At 44.1% G+C, this 18054-nt stretch overlaps 1 protein-coding gene and 1 pseudogene across 1 annotated transcript in view; one reads left to right on the forward strand and one right to left on the reverse strand.

Moving 5' to 3' along the window:
- LOC147665210 (spermatogenesis-associated protein 1-like) overlaps positions 1 to 18054 on the reverse strand; it is a 349586-nt gene that overhangs the window by 272965 nt on the left and 58567 nt on the right. The window contains exons 4-5 of the mRNA XM_086949670.1: positions 13191 to 13244; positions 882 to 1539 (exon numbers count right to left, since the gene is read on the reverse strand). Coding sequence (XP_086805796.1) covers positions 882 to 1539; positions 13191 to 13244 — 712 coding nt within the window. The remainder of the gene's footprint in view (positions 1 to 881; positions 1540 to 13190; positions 13245 to 18054) is intronic.
- Positions 9782 to 10854, forward strand: LOC147665211 (zinc-regulated GTPase metalloprotein activator 1A pseudogene; annotated as a pseudogene).

The raw sequence follows: 18054 nt of genomic DNA on the forward strand, positions 1-18054 counted from the left end.
GCTGAGAAGATTCCTCAAATAGCTGGAGAGTTTAGTCCTGCAGAAATGCATTCAATAGGTAGGGCAGAGATAAATGCAAGAGAAAGCTTAAAGGATCAAATTATACTTTCCGCGCCAACACTTTCTTTGACGTCATTGCAATCCAATAATTCATATCTTTCCAGGCCTTTGCAGGAGTCCACCTAGGGAAAAGCGGAGAGCACTACAAACAAAAGATGGTGGGGCGGGTGGGGTCACGGGGTGGGGTTAGAAATACAATATGAAAAGGAAAAAGCCTTACCTTTTGCCGCCGGCCACCTCCAGCGTGGCATCTCGCCACGCCGCCTCTCCTCTGCCTGCCTTGTCCCATTAGCCCCTGAGACAGACTCCCTGTCCAATCCCCATGCTGCAGAGCAGCGCGGGGATTGGTCTGAGCGGGCAGGAAAGACACTCCGCTCAGACCAGGGAGTCTGTGGGGTTTCTCCAGCCCTGCTGCTCAATGCAGCTGGGCTGGAGAAAACCTAAGTGTGCATGTGTGTTTTGGTCAGCCTGAGACGGCCAGCTAAACACACATGAGCATTAATGAGTGGAGTGCATGTAGCACTCCTCCTCCCCACTCCCATGCCTCGGCCCCGCCCCTCCCAACAGCACTGGCTAAGAGCAAAATAAAATGATGCAAGAACATTGTTTTATTTTACATTTGCTGGCTCTGAGTCAGGCAGTGGGGCGACCCTTCTCTGCCATTACAGAGGAGCCGCCACTGATATGGAACATATAACCAGCCACCACTCTTCGAAGCAAGGGCGCATAAAAATGCCTCATAGATTTAATTCTTTCAACAGCATTTGTAAAACATCTGCATTGCACTATTTAACACAGAAGAAAAGCAATGTAACTGGTACCTTTTCTTGCGTGGAGAAAGTCCTTTCTCTCTTTCTTCTTCATGTGCTTTTCTTCTTCATGGATAGTTTTGATTGCTACTGGAATGCTTTCTACTTCGTTGCCAGTCCATTTAAAGGTTTTTTCATCTCTTACATCTGGGAGAATTAATGTTTTCTTATGACTTTCATCTGGTATTGGGGAGTGCACTTTCGCCTTCATCGCAGCATTAAAACCTACTGGTGTCTGGGGAGAGTTTATGGAACCTTCCTTCTGTAGCTGTAGCTCTGGAAACACAGAATTATTTTGTTTATCCCGCACAGGGGCCTCGTGGCGCTTTGCATTCGATGTAACTGAACCCAAGAGATGTATGTCTGGAACAACTTTATCCCGCACAGGAGTCTCGTAGACCCGTGCCGCTGATGGGACTGCATTGTAGAGCTGTATCTCAGGAAACCCTGTGTGGAAGCGCTGACTATCTGAAGGGTAGTGGTGTGTGTCTGTAACCCCTGCATGGGAGCGCTGACTATCCGCAGGGTGGAGCCGTGTGTCTGTAACAACAGGGAGATAGTTCTGGGAATATGGCGTAAGAACACTATCAAGTTGTGGGTGTGGAGACAATGCTGGGATACTGTCCACGTGGTCAACTCCAGGGAGTAGATATAGCTCTGGCTGTGGAGCCTGAAAAATGAAGAAAGGAAACTAAACAACCTGGAAAACATGAACATTCTTATATTTTTGTTTCTTACTGTCTCGTGGAGGTAAATTGCCTCTTCAGTACAGCACATACCTTTTGAAACAAATAACACATTTTTAGGTCCTAGCTAAAAGACAAAGGGCCAGATATAGGTAATCCCAGATTACAGATTCTTAAATACGGAATCATACCGATTCGGTATTTAAGAACTGGCAATCGGGATTTAGGTAAATTTACCGATTTCATTACCGAATCGGTATGATTCAGTAATTACCGAATCAGTATTTACCGATTCGGTAATTGCCATTCATTCCCATGGGCCTGGAGGCCCAAAGGAATGGGAGGCTCGTGACGGAACGGTTCCGTTACGAGCATGGGAAGGGTTAAAAAGCAAAAAAATTGCTTTTTAAAGGGTTTTCATTATTTCCCACCAACTTCTAGTTGGTGGTAAATAACGAATTCTTAAACCCCTGTAGCACTGATTGCAGTGCTACCTACATGTCAAAATACAAAATCGGTAATTTTATCAATTCGGTATTTTACAGAATCGGTAAAATTACAGATTCGGTAAAATCACCGAATCTGTATTTTAACATGCCCCTACATCTCCATCTTCAAATACCGGTCGGTAACGGCCGAAATCGGCCGTTACCGACCGGTATTTGCCTTCCTACGTCTGGCCCAAAGTCCTTAAACCTAGATCGTATTGAGAAGAAATGCAAAGATCCGTATTAGCAGAACTTTTCACAATTTAGAGCTCCCTGTGCTGTCACTAGACGGTTACCTTAAAGGGGAACTTGTCCACCCAATCAAGGTCTAAGCAGGGTCTCTCCTCACACACAAACGTCTTAGGTTTAAGAGCGTTCTCCTTTGCCGATTACCAAAAAAAGTTAACTCACAAACCACTTCTAAGCTCTGAGCTTCATCTTGATATTTTATGAGGTTTACAGCAAAATGACAAACAAGGACACCAATGCATACTATAAACAAGCATTGGCAAAGCCAATATGACTCATCCTTGGGGCCTATTGGTGTTTCCGCTAGTTTTATCAAAAGGTTACTGTATTTGCATTGCATATTCCACGTACGTGAAGACTTTGAATTTGTTAACATCTGTAAACTCTCTTTGCTTTAGTGCAATTTGGCATTGTAATTGGAATTTACTAAGTATTGGTAAAACAAAATGTTCAACACTAAAAGGGTGAGTTATTGGATTTGCCAATTCCGGTATACTACAAGTGAGCCGGGTTGCATTTAGGTATCCAGGTGAGTTCTAGTTGTGAGAGGGTTTTCATAATGGGACATGATTGAGATCTCAGGAGCTGAGGCTGAAGCAATGTGAGTCAGCAGCACATAATGGTGTTCGGATTACCTGGCCATCCAATCCTTGGCCTCCCTCCAGTATGCACCTAGTGATGGTCACATACGTAACATTTGTAATTACCAATTCTAATTATTTACAACTAAATCATTGTTGTTACTCATTTATATCAAATGGCTAACAAGCAATCACAAAGCCAATAGGTCTGTTTTTTAGGCATATGTTTGTTGTTGTCTGACATGGCTGAATGCAATAGCAGAAAACCTACAAGAAGCGCAAAAATGGTGTGAAGCGCAAACATGGTGGTGAGGGAGCATGCTGTGTAGAGCACATGATTGCAGTTTACATGTTTGAAGCCATGCGCTCAATTACTTAGGCCACACTCTTTTTAGAGACCCAGTCCTTCACCTTTTTCATCTCACTTAAAGCACTGTGTTCATACTAAGCTTTTGCTTACAGGAAGAGAAGAACTGTTTCATAGGTGAGACCTACAAATTGTGATATTGTAAAACTATGGAGTCCTTGGAGTGAAATATAAAACTTGTGGCACAGAAATAAACGAACGCTTTGCTCCTCTGCGGCACTCACTCTGCAGCAGCACTTCAGTGAAAGAAAGCAATGGCCTAATCTTCTCCACTGTAACACCCCAGCCTGTTACCACGCCCCTTTAGAAGTTAAGCCGCAGTCTTTGATCATATTTCATCATTTCTAGCACCAGTTACTCTTCCTGGTCGCCAATGAAACAGAAAGGTAGTAAACAGGAACCTAGACTGAAAAGTAACTCTATGGGTGTGTATTCCTATATTTGCAAAGGCCTTTCTATGGACTGCATATTGATTAACTGTCCAGATCCTAAATGACCTGAAGACCCCAGCAGCAGTGCACTTTAAAGGAGCTTATCATATGGGAAAGTTCAATTATTGAATCCTTCACATAGTCCTCATCATGTCAACCTTTAAAGAGTGAGGGTCATATTTATGAGAAGCTTGGTACATGGGTGATGCAAACCTCTAAGTCAGATTTTTGAGGCCACACAAAGCCACTTTGTGTGGCCCTGAATGACTTCAAAATCCTGGAGTAACGCAACGCAGCACAAAACGCTGCCTTGCGTTACTCTACTCTGGGAAGGAGTTTCATCGGTGTTGCATGGGTGATCCCATGCATTCCCATGTATTCTGATGCAACATCAGATTTAAGAACTTGCAAACCTGGGAATGTGGCAACATCTTACACCTTCCCAGGGGAGGCATAACGAGGAGAAATATCTCTGTTTCTCCTTGTTTCTTCCTCTAGAAAGAGGAATGTGCCTCCCAGGATTGTTTTTGTGCAGGAAGGTGCTCTTTCCTGCACAAAAACAATCCTGCATGCAACACAGGCAATCTTGCACCATAGATCAAGAGTGCCTGCATTGGCGCTAGGCTGCAATAAGGGATCCAGCACAAGGGCAAAGACAGAAATTCACTGTATTGCCTTAAATACGACACATTCCTGCCCTTCTCCTGTCACGCAGCGCAGTAAAGTGACTTGCTGCGCTGCACTGGGTCACAATTTCATGAACGAGCCCCTGAATACTAACTTTGCAGAATACAGATTTCTGCAGCAGGAGTATTGCACAAAGGGCCATTTTACCAGTATTGATGGTTAAGGGAAAGAATGTGGCGGATTTGTGGTTTGGCAGATAAGCTTAGAGCTAAAAAGAGGACACGGCCAACACAGGAAATTGCAGTTTCCTGTGTTGGGCATGTGGTATGTGCCTGGACACAATGGGCAAACCACTCGCTGCAGAGACCTCGCCTGCATGATTTAGAGAAGAGGAGGCTGGGTTCAAGGGCAGAAAGGAAGTTCCGCCTCAATGTCTTCCATGAAGGAGCGTGAGAAGACTAATTCCAACTCGTTTGTCTGTCTCATGCCTGCATGCTCCGCCCATCCTACCCTTCGGTACGAGCTCTCACGCTAGCCTGGTGGACAGTGCCTGCCTGGACTCTATCTCAGTGCCTTGCATGTGGGTGTCTCTCTGGCAGGCGGGTGCTGGTCAACTCAAATATGTTGTAGGCTCTTCATGACGGCTTTAGTTGATTGTGGTGTTGCCAGTCTAAGTACATTTAGATCAGAAGGGGCAGTTACGTACAGCAGTACCACCACGCTTGGTAAATCATTGACACTGTCCCAACTTCTTCCTCTCTCAGCCTGAAAGGACAGCCCGCCAGATGAAGAGTTTTTCTAATTCCCAAAGTGTGGTGTCCAGGTCGATCCGCGCACCACTGGCGGGCTCCCAGATCGTCCCAGCACCTCTTCAAGTAGACCATAGCAGGCAGGTCTGCCTCAGTCTGTGTTGCATGGATGGCGTCTTGCTCCCCGGGCTCTGCTTGTTGTTCCAAAACGAACATTTGAAGCTTCAGGACGCCATATATAAACAGCAGAAGACAAGTGTGCAGAGTGAACCAGGATCTGAAGTATACGTTTACGGGCAAAGGCCGATCAAAGCCTGGGAACCAAGCATCATGGCAAGGCTTCAAATGATGTGAAAGACGTAAAGAATCCATGCCTTTACTCCAGCAAAGACGTATTCTACAGTGGAGTACACCACATGCATGCTAAACCTTAGCCAAGCCACAAGCCTCGCACGTGGCCCCACATTAGACCAATAGAAGTATGTTTTAGAACATAATGCTTGAAGGCATGAGTCCGTTCAAAGGGTTACACTATATTTTCACAATCTGGGCGAATCAAACAGCTGTCCTCTAACTTGCACTGTTTTCAAAAAGTGCAAATATTGATCACATGTGATAAGCTCACACTCTTGATTTTCCACCATACTTGGTGTACGTTCATACCTTTTTTGTACTTAAAATGTATGTGCTGCATAACTTATTTTGAACTTAGTATGTGGAAACATGGCTATTCCAATATCGTGTCAAGGACACACATATCTTGAAGTTTTAATCATGGACTAATCTTTAAGCAAGTTTAGACGTTTTGGGGAAACTTCGGGTTTCCTTTAGATCAAGTGAGATTGTAGCAATATTTTAGCAGAGTATTAGGATATGTGCCCTTCCAGGAGATTTATTTGTTGACAGGTTTATCTATTTTATTGATTTCTTTTCCAGAGAAGTCACTTCAATGAAGCCAAAGAGGATAATGTGCCATGTGATGTCAGTTCATGTGATGTCAGTTCCTGTGATGACGGTTCCTGTGATGGTAGGCCATATACAAATTAGTGGGGACTCTCAATTTACCATTGCTGTCCAGAGATGAAGAAAGTCTAGAACTGGCCCCGGTTGCAATTATATCAACTCTGTGTGACCAGGGAAGTGGCACAGGGCTCAGTATAAACTAAGACATTGCTTTACCCAACTTATCAGCATAAACATATCCACTCTTCTGCATATTAGTGGCCAGTTTTCCGCTGTGTATTTAAACTCCAGTTCTGTTATTTTTTTCCCTTCTCACACAGACACTCTTAATTGTTACATTGTGAGGCAGGCGTTCAGAGCCATTTTGGAAATATTTAGGTATTTGCAGATAGCATATTAATAATAAATCTTTATTGCACATTTACTTCACATTGCAATCCTAATAACTAGGGGGCATATTACCAACAACTAGCGATAATTATCGCTATGTTGGTTTAGCGGCGATATTTTTCTCGGTGAGCTGCGGCGATTTTTATCACTTAGGAACCTTGCTATTATCAAGGTTTATCTCCTAAGCGATAAAAATCGGCCGAAATGCATGAATATCACAGAAAAGTCAGCGATATTCATGCATTACCGAGCTAATGCTCTTAGCCATGTTATCCACCTACCATTGGATAACATGGCTAAGAACTGCTATGGGGCAGGTGTTAGCTTTTGGAGATATTCGCGCTTAGCGCGAATATCTTCAAAAGTTGGTAATAGGAGATAGCGATGTTAGCGACTGTTTCCAGTCGCTAACATCTTGGCACGCCCACTTTGCATGTCATTAGTGATAAAGATCACTAACATGCAAAGCGGGGCCCAAGATGGTCGCTATCTCCTATTAGCTGTCGCTAACTGGTGTTAGCGACAGCTAGGTAATAGGGAGATAAGTTTATCACCGCTTTCTTGGCTTTTAAAGCCAAAAAAGCGGAGATAAACCCCCTTGATAATATGCCCCTCGATTATTTGCAGATAGTATTTTCGTTCGGCTGTGGATATCCAGAAGAACAGTGCTTGTGCTGAGCATGAATTAAAATGAGCTCTGTTGGATGTTCTTGGCTTTCTCTACGCCCCCCTCCCCTCTCCTCCAGTGGGGGTCAGTTGCAGCCTGTCCCCGTTTCTCTCTCCTTCTCTATGTGAATATTTTAGACTCTGTGCGTTGTAGGCCTGCAATGAAGCGGTCTCCGCATCATCACAATGCAGTTTTTGGCACACGTGCATCATTAGTCTGCCAAGCTAATGGTGGAGATAGGGTGGAACTGACAATGACAGGAGGGACGCAATGGCAGCTGCTGAGGGGCAGGTTACTTTTGAAGGATTCCGGTACATTATCATTATCATTAGAATCTCCGAGAGAGAATTTAGTATTATTATTATTATTATTATTATTATTATTATTATTATTATTATTATTATTATTAGTAATATTATCCATACTATTATCCTTGTTCTTAATTTCTTCTAAAGCATTCAATGCTATTAAATTCTCTGTGAGCCCTTGTCTTGCCAGGAAAGACTCCGAACAGTATATTTTTTAGTTTGCCTTTGAATCTGTAAAAGTCTTTCTTTTATTGTAGATTCGGTGAAACACCTACTCCATGCCTTAGCTTCAGCAGATTGTTCTTTCATCGTACAATAAACTGGAACAGCACTAGTTTGTGAGGCTTGTTCATTATTGTTTGCTAATACAGCCACGACAGGCTCAGCAAGTCCTTGTTGTCACGGAACAAACTTGCTCGTCGATTATATATTACATCTGTATTTGTTTACTATGGACCAGAATAGCTGCCTCATAAAACAAGTGACTTCAAGGCACAGTTGACTCGACAAGAACATTTCCTAATGATACAAATTGCCCATTATTTCACATAGTATGTATGTGTGTGCCTGTGTGTGAGGGGGGGGAGGGGGTTAGCCAAGCAGGGTGCTTGCCTCCAGGTTGCAGACACATCTCAAAGGGAAAGTTAGGGCTGTGATGAGTAAGTGTATAACTCAGATAAATTAAGATTATTGGCAAGTAACTAGATGACTGAAAGTGCTCTTAATGGCTCACTCCATATTCTGTCAGATCTGATTTGGTGCACTGAACGCTATATCCCTGTCAGGGCACTACAATCTAAGACAGCATCTTGGTAAAGATGAAATTCCTTTATTTTATTTTGTTATTTCTATTCTTCAGTGCTCTTTCACAAGAGTTATAAGTAGCTTCCCTGCAGAGAAGTCCACTGTTGCCCACACAATGTTAGCAACTTCCCTGCAGGGACATATCACAGAAGCGTTCCTCACAGGACTCTCACACCCAGGATGGCTCCCCTTTATTTCCCCTCTCCACGCTAAATACTTTTTTCATTCCCTCTGCTGCCATTTTGACGTCCTTTTTAGGTCGAGAATTCAAGACCTTTGTATATACTTTAGTATATACTTATTATTATATACTTATATGTGTATGTACTTTTGCGGGCTCTGGAGATTAGCCCTAGGAGTTGTCTGCTCCAGTTTAGGAACTTTTTTTCTGTTCACCTGCCTCAATTTAACTGTCTTGATAGAAAACGACCTGCAGAGGAAAGTAAAATATCAGAATTATTTCTGCTGACTGACGATTTTGAAAAAAATGCTCTGTCAACTGCCTCTATTTAACTTTCTTGATAGAAAACTACCAGCAGAGGTCAGTAAAATACCAGAATCACTTTAGCATTCTCTAGATTGCAGTCCATAGAAATTGTCTTCCAAGAGCACCCGTAGACAATAATATTGTTTTCAAATCTTGTATTTTCAGTGATATGGCCACCGAAGGCCCGGATTTTATATTAAAATCAGAGCTTTGGACTATACCATTTCCCACTGGAAGGCACTATTTCTCTCCATGTGTTCCCATACCTATCGTGTCACGCTGTTGGGGCTTACTTTCCCTCCATGTTAAAGAACAGTAGATGTTTCAGCACCCAGGCTAATGTGCTGCATAGCTATATACATATAAGGTCCCAAAGGCGAGACCGATTGCATTGCAAATGCTTGTTTGGTCAAGCAAGGAAAATGGATGTATGCTATAGTCAGAGAGGTAGGCTGTGAGTGACCCATAAACTATGCTGCGATTTGTTCTGGTGGCAGACTGTGCTTTTCCCCCTGCTCAAGTTTTATTTTTCTGATCATATTTCTTTCTTTTTAACAGATCGTGCACCTCATATCCTTAAATTCACCATCTTGCTCTGTATTTTTTTTAGGTCTCGCCTATGCAACGCACATGCGTTGCATAGGACAGAGACCTGTAGCCATCACCACAGCTTTGGGGGCAAAAACGTGCACGCGTTGCACTGCTTGTAATGCAACGCATGCACATCTTGGCGATTTTCCTTTTGGGAGCGCACAGTGCCATATGGTGGCGCCATATGGTCGCACGCTCCCGAAAGGGAATCGCTCATGCCCCATCCCCCTGCTGCCACTTTCACTGCCACGCGGCTGTACTGCCGCGCGGCCAATGCTTGTTAGTTCCAGTTAGAAGAATATAGCTAAGCAACGGCGCACCCTCAAGTGACGGTGTGTCACTCCGTATCCCTGTGCGTCATGCAGGTGATTACTTCTGGTCGTAGGTGACAGGTGCTTGTGATTCCGGGTGGGACTAAAGTAAACACCTGCCGTAGTGTGAGGGGACTTTGAGGGGGTGGGAGGGTAGTGGGGGCAGGTGGACACTGGGTCTATAGTCCAGGACCCCTACCCGCAGCAGCTCCAATGGCCGACTCCAGCACGGAGGACGAGGAACTCTGCCCCGAGCTCATCCCCATACCTGAGGCGCAACCTCAAGGTGCCAGGATCCCCGTCATCACGGGCTACCTGGGCGCGGGCAAGAGCACGCTGCTGCAGCACATCCTGACGGAGCAGCACCACAAGCGCATCGCCGTCATCCTGAATGAGTTCAGCAAGGGCAGCGCTCTGGAGAAGGCGCTGGCCATCAGCCAATCCGGGGAGCTGTACAAGAAGTGGCTGGAGCTGCTCAGCGGCTGCCTCTGCTGTTCCATCAAGGACAGCAGCGTCCAGGCCATCGAGAACCTCATGTGCAAGAAGGGCTGCTTCGACTACATTATGCTGGAGACCACCGGCCTGGCCTTCGTCTTCTGGGTGGACGCCGAGCTGGGAAGCGAGCTGTACCTGGATGGCATCGTGTCTGTCGTGGACGCCAAGTATGGGCTGCGGCAGCGGACCGAGGAGAAGGGCGAAGGCTTGATCAACGAGGCGGCCAGGCAGGTGGCCCTGACCGACCTCCTCCCCATCAATAAAACAGACCTGGTGCTGCAGGAAGAACTGGACTCGTTGAAAGTCGCAGTCAGGTCAATCAATGGGTGTGTCAAGCTCCTGGAGACGCAGAGGTCGAGGGTGGATCTCTCGGATGTACTGGATCTACATTCGTTCCACAAGTTATCAAGCACAAGTTTACAGGAAAAACCTCGGCAGTTGGAGACCACTCATCCGCACTTAGACCTGAACGTTGTCACAGTCACGTTTGAGGTTCCAGGAAGCATCAGTGAAGAACACCTCAATATATTCATTCAGAACCTTATGTGGGAAAAGACCACAAGAGACAGGACGGGTAACCTTTTGGAAGTCATACGATTAAAAGGGCTAGTGTGTTTGAAGGGCAAGATGCTGTAAGTAATAGTCCAAGGTGTACATGAGCTTTACGACCTCAAGGAGACATTGGTGAATTGGGATAAGGATGATGAAAGAACAAAACGAATGCTCTTCATAGATAGAAATTTGGATAAGAACTCTTTACCAGTTCAGTGTCTGAAGGAACAAACAGTTGATGTACACGGATAAAGTTAAAAGTTTGAGTTTACTGTAAATATCTACATTGCCACCAGCCTGACTGTAACTAGAACTTTTTAAAATATTGCCTTTAAAGGCAAATATGTTTCTCCAGTAGTGGTTGTTTCAATAAAGACATCCATATTTTGCAGTCTTTCTTCTAGTATTACAATTAAACGCTTTGTAGAGAGTGAGAACTTACGGGATGTAACATGAAGTTCTATATGTAAGGTTAATTAAGAAAGTAAAATCAAGACTAGTGTCACGAAAGTAGACAACCAGTCCTAAATCTCACTACGTAAACATTACTCCACTTGTCTTGATTTCACTTTCGTCTAATAAAGTTATTTAACTGCCTAGTAGACACAAGGAGAATCGTCAAAAACAATCCTGCTTCATAGGAAATCATGCAGTCCCGGAAAAACAATGCAGTCAAAGCGCCCCCTGTTGTGGTTTTATAACCTCCTGTAATGTACACTATATGTTGATGCTGTTTTGGATACACCATATATTAGTCATGTGAAAGCGTGAAATGAACAGACTATTCCAGAGTAGCTGCATTTCATTGGAGCCAGTGCTCTCCTAATGAAAGTATTCACCACACAGAGAAGTGCTGACACACTCTCCCTTTTAATGAAAGGAAGCCCTGGTATGCAAATACTGAGAGTATATACAGATTTAAATTGCTATCCACGTGTTCTGCCAAACTTGAGAAACAGATGCACTTTTTCCTCTATGATCCATTGGGATGTGCATGGGCACAATAAGCAGTGCTAAGCTGAAATCCACATTGCAGCTCACCACGTCATGGCAGGCAATTGTAAGATGGGTGGGTATTTGATCGCTTTCCAATACACATTCACCAAGTTACTTAGGGGCTCATTTATGACCCCTTGCGTCACTTTTGCATCACTGGTGCGTCACTTTTTGTGACGTACCAGCAGTGTAAAAAATGTGCCTCGTTGCGCCATGTTTACAAAGTGACGCATCTAGGTAGATGCGTCACTTTGTAAACCTCTGCGCTACATTATACCTGCACCAGGTATAATGTATGCAGGGGGGGTGTTCCCACGCAAGAAAGGGTCATAGAAGTGATGCAGGGAAATCTACCACTTCTAGGACTCAAATGCGTCAAAATCTTACGCCTGCCTCACAGCAGGCATAAGACTGACGCAAGCCCTTTCACATGGTGCTTGCCCCATGTGAAAGGACATATTGCTGGAGTTGCGTCACTTTAGTGACACACTCCAGCAATGCGTCACTTTTGCGCCATACAGATACGTCAGAAATACTGTAACTCCTTGCGACATGATGCATCATACAGTAAATATGACGCATCAATCATGTCGCAAGGAGGGCGCACTGGGAAGAGAAGCATCGCTGCTTTCACGCAGCGATGCGTCACTTCTCATAAATGAGGCCCTTAATGCCTCCGCTGAAAAGCGCGATCACTCCCAATTCACTGAAAATAAATACAGTCTCCAGGGTTAAAAGGAAAAGATGTGTCCTCTAATGAAGTTCTTATGTCATGGTGATTAACTTGTTTCTCAGTGCCGAGGCTTTCTACTGATAGACATTTCTACTATTCTGATCCTTTGAAATTGTTGGAGGAGGAAATGTATATATTTTTTCTTATTAAGTGCACTTCAGCCTAAGGTGAAAGAGCATTCCACAAGGCTGGGCTGTGGACAACAAAATAACTATTCCTCTTACATTGCCTGAGTAAATGATGGGAGCATGGGGAAGGGGGGCACTAGTGTGTTTAGAAATATCTATGGTTAAAGAGCTGCTGTCTGAGTTGTGAAGTTAATGGGTGGAAATAACACACTGACATATCTCCTCCGAATTCTAAAAACGGCACAGGTGCAGGTATTGATGAAAAACGTTCTGAAACTTGCCTAAGCATTTTGCTTCGCATTTTTAATTTAAGGCAGAGGTGCTAAAAGTAAGATACTCTGGAAAAGACATGTCCATGTATACTTACACGGTCCCCCAGGCGAGACCTATTGGCTATGCCAATGCTTGTTACTGCTGGTGAGGAAAGTGGAGTTGTGTGGTGGTTTTAATCAATACACATCACAGGGAGGATAATACAAAGCTCTAAACATGCCGCATCCCTTTCAAAAGCACATCAAGTGAAAGACTACATAAAGAATTGTAATCATTTTTAAAACAAACTTTTTCCAATGCTATTTTGCTGTAGTTAAATCATGGCCCCCATCACAGTTTAATGCTATTTTCCTTTTAAATTGTCCAGAACTGTGTTTGAACCCTCCGGACATGTTTGGCGTGACAGAACCATTTTATGCACTAAAATGACACATATAATACTTACATATGGAGGAGCAAATGACTTCAGTTTCAATTCTTTCTCTTGCTTTCTTTTCACCTAAGGAAAACAATGACAGGGGCAGTTTTAAAAAAAATGTATTCATAGACGTCGGTGCACAAATATACACCCTTTGAAGGGTTCAGACAACCATAGCAGGACATGTTATAGCTGGCTGTGGTCTAGCCTATCATTAAGTACACTGGGCTTAGCAAAGTGTTTCTTTAGAAACTTGATGCCGGCTATTAGAGGTAATAGCACAAGGATAAAGTCTGCTCACTAAAGCTAAAGGACGTGTAATTTAAGAACTTGACCATTTGCCATGCAACTCATGGTAACCAGGCAATGAAGTGAAAGTCATACACTGCTGCTTTGTTTTCCTTTGTTTTGGACCATTCCATATTGTGTTTAGATGGGAAAAAAATTATGTAAAGCGCTGTCACAGGTAAATCGATACCATCTATGAAAAGATTCATGCCTCCATAGCATCCATTGGACATGTTATCTTTCCCACTGTGGTCCCAGCGAGTAAAAAGGTCCTCGCCCCCACCTTCACTAATTTTCCTAACATCACTGTGGATGAAGTGGAGGGACTCATTACAACTATAAAAAGTGGGAGCCCCATGGATCAGCTTCCACCGAGAGTGATGATCTCAGTGAGGAGCATATTGGCACCAGAAATCCAAAGTTTGGTCAACCTCTCTTTGGACACAGGATGTGTCCCTTTAGAGTGGAAGAGAGCCCAAGTGCGACCCATCCGCAAGAATACCGCCACTGCATGGGCTGACATGACCAATTTGAGACCTATTTCCCTCTTGCCATTCTTGGGAAAGCTCATAGAAAAGCATGTCAACAAGCACTTGTCCAATCACCTGGAACATACTGGTGCACTTGATCCATCTCAGTCGGGCTTTAGACCAAAATACAGCACGGAAACAGCATTGCTGTCAATTACCGATGATCTACGCATGCTCCAGGACAAAGGAACATCAGCTGTCCTGGTGCTGCTAGATCTATCGGCAGCTTTTGATACCATCTCTCATGAAATTTTGGTTGAGCGCCTGACTGAGACAGGACTAGGGGGCACGGCACTGGCTTGGCTAAAGAGCTTTCTTCTGGATCGAACCCAATGTGTCACCATGGGAGATTTTCGATCCAAGGAGACCAGGATTACTAAGGGGGTGCCACAGGGCTCTTGTTTGAGCCCCACATTATTCAACATCTATGTGGCCCCCCTGGCGAACATCCTGAGAGCCTTTGGCTTTTGCCCAGTGTCATATGCTGATGATACTCAGCTGCTCTTTCCCTTTGACCATCTAACTCCAGAGGTATTACACTCTTTCTCTGAGGGGATGAGAGCAGTTTCCCAATGGATGTCTTTGAACAAGTTGCAGTGCAACGTCTCAAAGACAGAGGTTATGCTCTTTGGTGAGGCTAAAATCTGCTGGGCTCCTGACTGGTGGCCTTTAGACCTAGGCCCAGTCCCTGAGCCTAAGCAGATAGTTAAGAACTTAGGGGTCCGTCTGGAACCAGAACTCAGCCTGAAGCAGCATGTTACCAACATTGTAGGGTCCTGCTTTCGAACTATAGGGCTACTACGCCGAGTTTTTCCTCTGCTTCTAGACACTATTAGAAAGACCCTGGTCCAGGCGCTGGTTATCAGTCGTCTCGACTATTGTAATGGCCTCCTGTTGTCAGCCAATGAGGAGGATTTGGACAGGTTGCAGGTTGTGCAGAACACTGCAGCTAGGCTGGTGGTAAATGCTCCTCCCAGAACACCATCAAAACCTCTTCTTGCCAGGCTTCATTGGCTCTCCATCCGGCAGAGAGTCACCTTTAAGATCTGTTGCACGGTACATAAAGGTCTTCATGGTTTGGGTCCCTCTTATCTCGCAGACAAGTTTGTGCCGTATGTCCCTTCCCGTGCTCTACGGTCCAGTGATCAATTGCTTCTTGTGGTTCCTAGGATCAAGCGGGCAAGGCAAGGGGGTAAGGCTCTGTCGGTAAGGGGACCAAAGATTTGGAACGGCCTCCCCCTCCAGCTTAGGCAGCTTGAAAATCATCTGGCCTTCAGGAAAAAGTTGAAGACGTTTCTGTTTCAGGTCTAGCTTTACAGGTTTCAGAATTGGATTACAGTTATATAACTTGTTCCCTGGTAGGTTTGGCAGTCATAAAGCGCGGAGATACTCCCCTGGGAGTCTATTCAAGCGCTCTATAAACACGCAAAATAAAAATAAAATAAATATCTCCCCCCTTGTGGGCCTTGATTTCAAGGGGCTTGTTACATTCTGGTCCTTGAGCAAACCTTGTTTGTTCAGGGATCGGAATTCTGCGAGTTGTGACTATTACTGCACCCCAACAATTTCTTCCTGGTGAATGTCAGCAGGTCACACCTCGGGTAAACCTGAACTCCAGAGCTATCGCATTTCACGAAGAGTGAAATACAAGCTCGGCAATAATGCTGATGCGATACTTCTGTCCCCTGGCAGCACTGATCCTTCCTCTCCAGGCGCCTGGTCCTATAAAGTGATTTCCACATGGAACTGTAAACAGGGCTCCTCGCTGGAGGGTTCCACCTCTGAATGAGAAATTTCATGTAATCTGCTGAAATGCCAGAAGTACAACCTCGGTGTGGGGGCAAGATATGCGTGGTGAAAGATTTCCTCACAGGTAAATTATGTTTGAGAATAAGTGACTGAACAAATGCACTTTTTTTTAAGCTCATAATCATTAAATGTCATTGTCATTTCATTTTCCATGGAAACCTCGTGCAGAAAAATATGTATTCTTTATGTCGTCAATACGTCATTGGCAGTTTAAAACTGAACTCACAATCTTCAAAGGCAAGCCTGAGATATGTTTAAAAGTTACTTAAGTAGGTGACACAATAAGTGTTGCAGGCCCACTAGTACAATTTAATATACAGGCCTTGAGTACAGGTTGTACCACTTTACTAGTGACTTACAAGTAAATTAAATGTACCAGTTGGGTGTAAGCCAGCTGTACCATTCAGTCGCAGTTGGTATTGCACGCGGGTGGCAGGTCGCGCATATATTTTTTTTTTTAAATGTTGAAAAATAAAATCAGTTTACTGTTGCGCAGGGTCCTATGTCTTTGCTGCTACTCTTCACCGGACGGAAGCACAGCTAGGCCCCACTAACCAATCACAACTCTGCATTGCAGCACTGTGATTGGTTTTAAGCGTCCTGGTTAGACGCCCAACCAGGGAATGGGATCCTGGGCTTGTTCTCCATGCAGGCTTTAATGCCGCCTACATGGAGAATGGGGAAAGTGCGCATGACTGCTTTGGGCGGCCCGCGAGGGCCGGCCAAACAGGCATTGCGCACTTAGGAGTTGGCAAACCACTCCTCTCCTCCCCTGCCCTGCTTCGCGAGCAGAGCAGCCCTGCCCACCCACCGGCCCACAAAGCAGCAGAACACGACTCGAAGCATAAAATGATAATAACTTCAAGTTATTATCATTTTATGCTTCTTCTTTGCACTGCTTAAAAGCAGTGGGGGGGGGGGGGAGCTCCTCTGCCATAGCGGAGGATCCAACACTGGTACCATGTTTAAAGGAGAGAGAACAGGAAACTTTAGCTCTGCTTAACAGCAGTAAAATGCGCAGCGTCTTAAGGCCAAAAAAAGCGAACTCAGCAAAACAGGAGGGAAGGCAAAAGATTTGGGGGCAGACCGCCCTAAGACTGAAAGGCTAACATGGTGCCTAAGTGTGCATGAGCATTAGCTCAGCAGTTGATGTGTAAGGTGGTGTGGGAATGTGGCACTATCATGCTCTTAAAAAAGGAGAACCATAATTCTCATTGATGTAAGGAGATCTTGGAAAGAATTAGAAACTAAAAATATCCACTTATACAAAAGTGACAAAGAATGTAGAGGTGACACAAAGTCATATGAAATCAGAGTTGATAATGTACAATGGTTAACCGATTTATAAATAAAGGGGCCAATTCTCGAAAGGATTTAAAATTAGTACTACAGGGGTACTCTTATGTACAATAACATGCCTTTGTTAGTCAGCTGTAAAGCGTCTATCTCCTAAGTAGTAAATGTATGTAGTTAGCATCGTCCTTTCCAATCGTGCTCATTATTTTGGTTGCATGCGCTATTGTCACTAATTCGTCAAAATTTACCCCAACTAGGCTACACCTCTACACACAGGAGTATTTCTCTCTCACCTCATGTTATAGGCAGTTTAGAGAATAATTCTGCCTTCAATGGGGTGAATGCATAGCGATGATTGATAAAACATTTTACATCTCAAAAGTACTCTGAATCATCATGCAATACATTCTTTATTACATAGATGCATTGTATACAGAACTTATTTTTTTTTATTACTGGAGCAGGATTTTCAAAGGTTTTATTCAGGACTGAAAATGCAAGCCAGACCAAGCATTTGCAATGCAATAGGTCTTGCATTTACAAAAGTTTGAGCTATTGGCATTGTAAATGATAATGCCTTTTACTTACGTGTTGTTTTTAAAACAGATAAATAAAAGGCATTGTCATTGACAATGCCAATAGCTTAAACTCTCGCAAATGCGAGACCTATTGTATTGCAAATGCTTTTTTATGTAAAAGCGCCCCATTCCACGCTTTCACTTTAATGGCGGCTGCACTGCTTTCTTTAGATATGGCTCGTCTAAAGAAGGAGTAGCGGCTGCTATTAAAGTGAATGCGTGGTATGAGTTGCTTTTCCTAAAAAAGCATTTGTTTGTCAAGTTGACAAATAAATGCTTTTTTTTTTGTAAAAGCGCCCCATGCCATGGTTTCACTTTAAAAGTGGCCGCACACCTTTCTTTAGACAAGCTGCATCTAAAGAAATGGATACGCCCATCATTAACATAAAA

Source organism: Lissotriton vulgaris, unplaced genomic scaffold (genome assembly GCF_964263255.1).
Source record: "Lissotriton vulgaris unplaced genomic scaffold, aLisVul1.2 SCAFFOLD_423, whole genome shotgun sequence".
NCBI lineage: Eukaryota > Metazoa > Chordata > Amphibia > Caudata > Salamandridae > Lissotriton > Lissotriton vulgaris.